The 2,081-nt window shown below is 30.8% G+C and overlaps 1 protein-coding gene across 1 annotated transcript; it reads right to left on the bottom strand.

Annotated features, from left to right (window-relative positions):
• Positions 1-739: 739 nt before the first annotated feature.
• On the bottom strand, positions 740-1,156 carry LOC134828602 (submaxillary gland androgen-regulated protein 3A-like). The gene has a single exon (XM_063841583.1). It carries the CDS (start codon positions 1,154-1,156, stop codon positions 740-742), a length of 417 nt encoding a protein of 138 aa, XP_063697653.1.
• Between the last annotated feature and the right edge of the window lie 925 nt (positions 1,157-2,081).

Genomic DNA, 2,081 nt, shown 5'->3' with positions numbered 1-2,081 from the left:
AGATCAAGGTTTTTGGCCCATTTTAAGTGGAACAAGTTCATCTTAATTTATAAAAATAAAATGAACCCGTAAATTTTGTTTAACGAACTTTTTAATTTACCGCTCAAAAGTATGCAATAAATATGGTTTTTAAAGAAAATTTAATTTTGTGCCTCCGTGAGGTATGCAATATACTTTACATTTCATTTTGTTAATTTTTGATGAATTTTCCCATAGTTTTTCTTATTTTTTATGCTCCAAAACTTTCTAAGAACCAATTGGAACATATTACAAAAAACCTCAAGAAGATTTTTGAAGCAGAAGTTGAGTTATTGCATTTCAAAATTTATCAAGATTTTTAAGCTCTTTTCAGTAAATTAGAAAATTCATAAAAAATATTTTGTGTTAAAAAAAATTTTACTTTAAAAAAATCACTAATAAATATATTTTTGTTACAATTCTTTTGAAGCTTTCTTTGAAATTTTTCATCAAATTGGAAAAATTACAAGAAAATTTATGAAAACTTAAGAAATTTTACGTAAAATTAATTGCATAAATTTAAGAGCATAAAATTTAATTTTCTGTAAATTGCATAATTTTGAGTGTTAATTTTTCACAACAAATAAAAACAAATAAGATTCTTTGGTAGAACCGGGTAGAACCAAATCTACGGGTCCATTATTTTAAATAGAATTTTTATTTTCGATTCGTAACTTTTGACAGTTCATCAAGAAATTGTCAAGAAAGCATCAAACAACGTTTATTCAGTTGTATTGACGTTCTCTTCAGTTGTTGTCTCTTCAGGCTCGGGCTCCGTTGTAGGTTCTGGCTCAGCTGTCGTTGGTGGTGGAGGAGGTCTTGTTGGCGGGGTTGGATGAGGAGGTTGAGGACGGCAATGCGGAGGGCAGTGAGGTCTATGAGGTCCATGTCCAAGAGGATTTGGAGGTCCATGAGGCTTTGGAGGTCCATGAGGATGACGACAATGCGGAGGGCAGGGTCTTGGAGGACGAGGACGTTCCTCAGAACTATTAGATGGACTGCTATCCGAGTCATCCGAATCATCAGAGTCTTCCGAGGAATGTCTCTTTGGCGGATGACGAGGAGGCTTTGCTTCACTTGTTGACACAAAAACCGCAAGCAAGACCGTTGCAAGTAAGACAATCGTTAAAACCTTCATGATTTATTTTTTTTTCGCTTTTCCTTACTGTCCTTCACAATGAACTGGAAATTTGATACTGTGACACTGAAGCAGTGGTTAAGCTTTTATATACCGCTTATCTTCCGTCTCAAAACTTGATGAAAGCGAACTGATATGATTGTTTGTCTAGAACGTTTAATCAGTTGCTTTCATGAATGGGTTTCATTGATGCATTGATAAGACGTGAATATCTCACGTGTTACAATAACAATCAATTACTAAATTTCCGTTCAATTATTTACTTTCTATCTGTTTTGATGTCGTTTAATTACAATTCAAAACAATCATCATTTAATTGACTGGATTTTCCGAAGAGGAGTGAATTACATCGGTTTCTTGTTTGGAAAGTAAACATTTTATATGAGCAGAAAAACAAGATAAAAAATAATGTTAGTCATTATTCGACGAAAAAAAATTCTTGGAAGCGTGGCATGAGTGTTATCAGAGATAACAGATATGGTCTCAAGAGAATCAGATTAATCTAAAATGACTTGGATTAATTTGTTGGATTTTCTCGGAAGAAAGTCTGCAATGTTTATGTTATCTATTGAGGAAGTGAATTACGTGGAAAAGTACTCGGAAAAAGTTCATTGTCAAGGTCAAAAGTTTATGTTTGTGAAAAAAATATTTTGACGAGGAATTTTATTAAATTTTAAGCAAAGTTTAACACCAACAATTTTTTTTTAAATCCATACAAATTACTTACGATTTAATTTAATTAATTTTAATTTTTCTCAAAAAAAAATGTTTAAGGAAATAAAATTGAAGAATGTAAAAAAAAAATAAAATTTATGAATGTCATCGAATAAATCGTAAAATTTTTTAATTTTTTAAAGGTTTTGGCTAATTTTCAAAAAAAAGTTAGAAAATTCATATTTTGAAATTGAAAAATTTGAAATTTTAA

This window comes from Culicoides brevitarsis, chromosome 2 (genome assembly GCF_036172545.1).
Source record: "Culicoides brevitarsis isolate CSIRO-B50_1 chromosome 2, AGI_CSIRO_Cbre_v1, whole genome shotgun sequence".
Taxonomy (NCBI): Eukaryota; Metazoa; Arthropoda; class Insecta; order Diptera; family Ceratopogonidae; genus Culicoides; species Culicoides brevitarsis.
The sequence above is the reverse complement of the archived record's forward strand: the minus strand, read 5'-3'. Positions and strand labels throughout refer to the sequence as shown.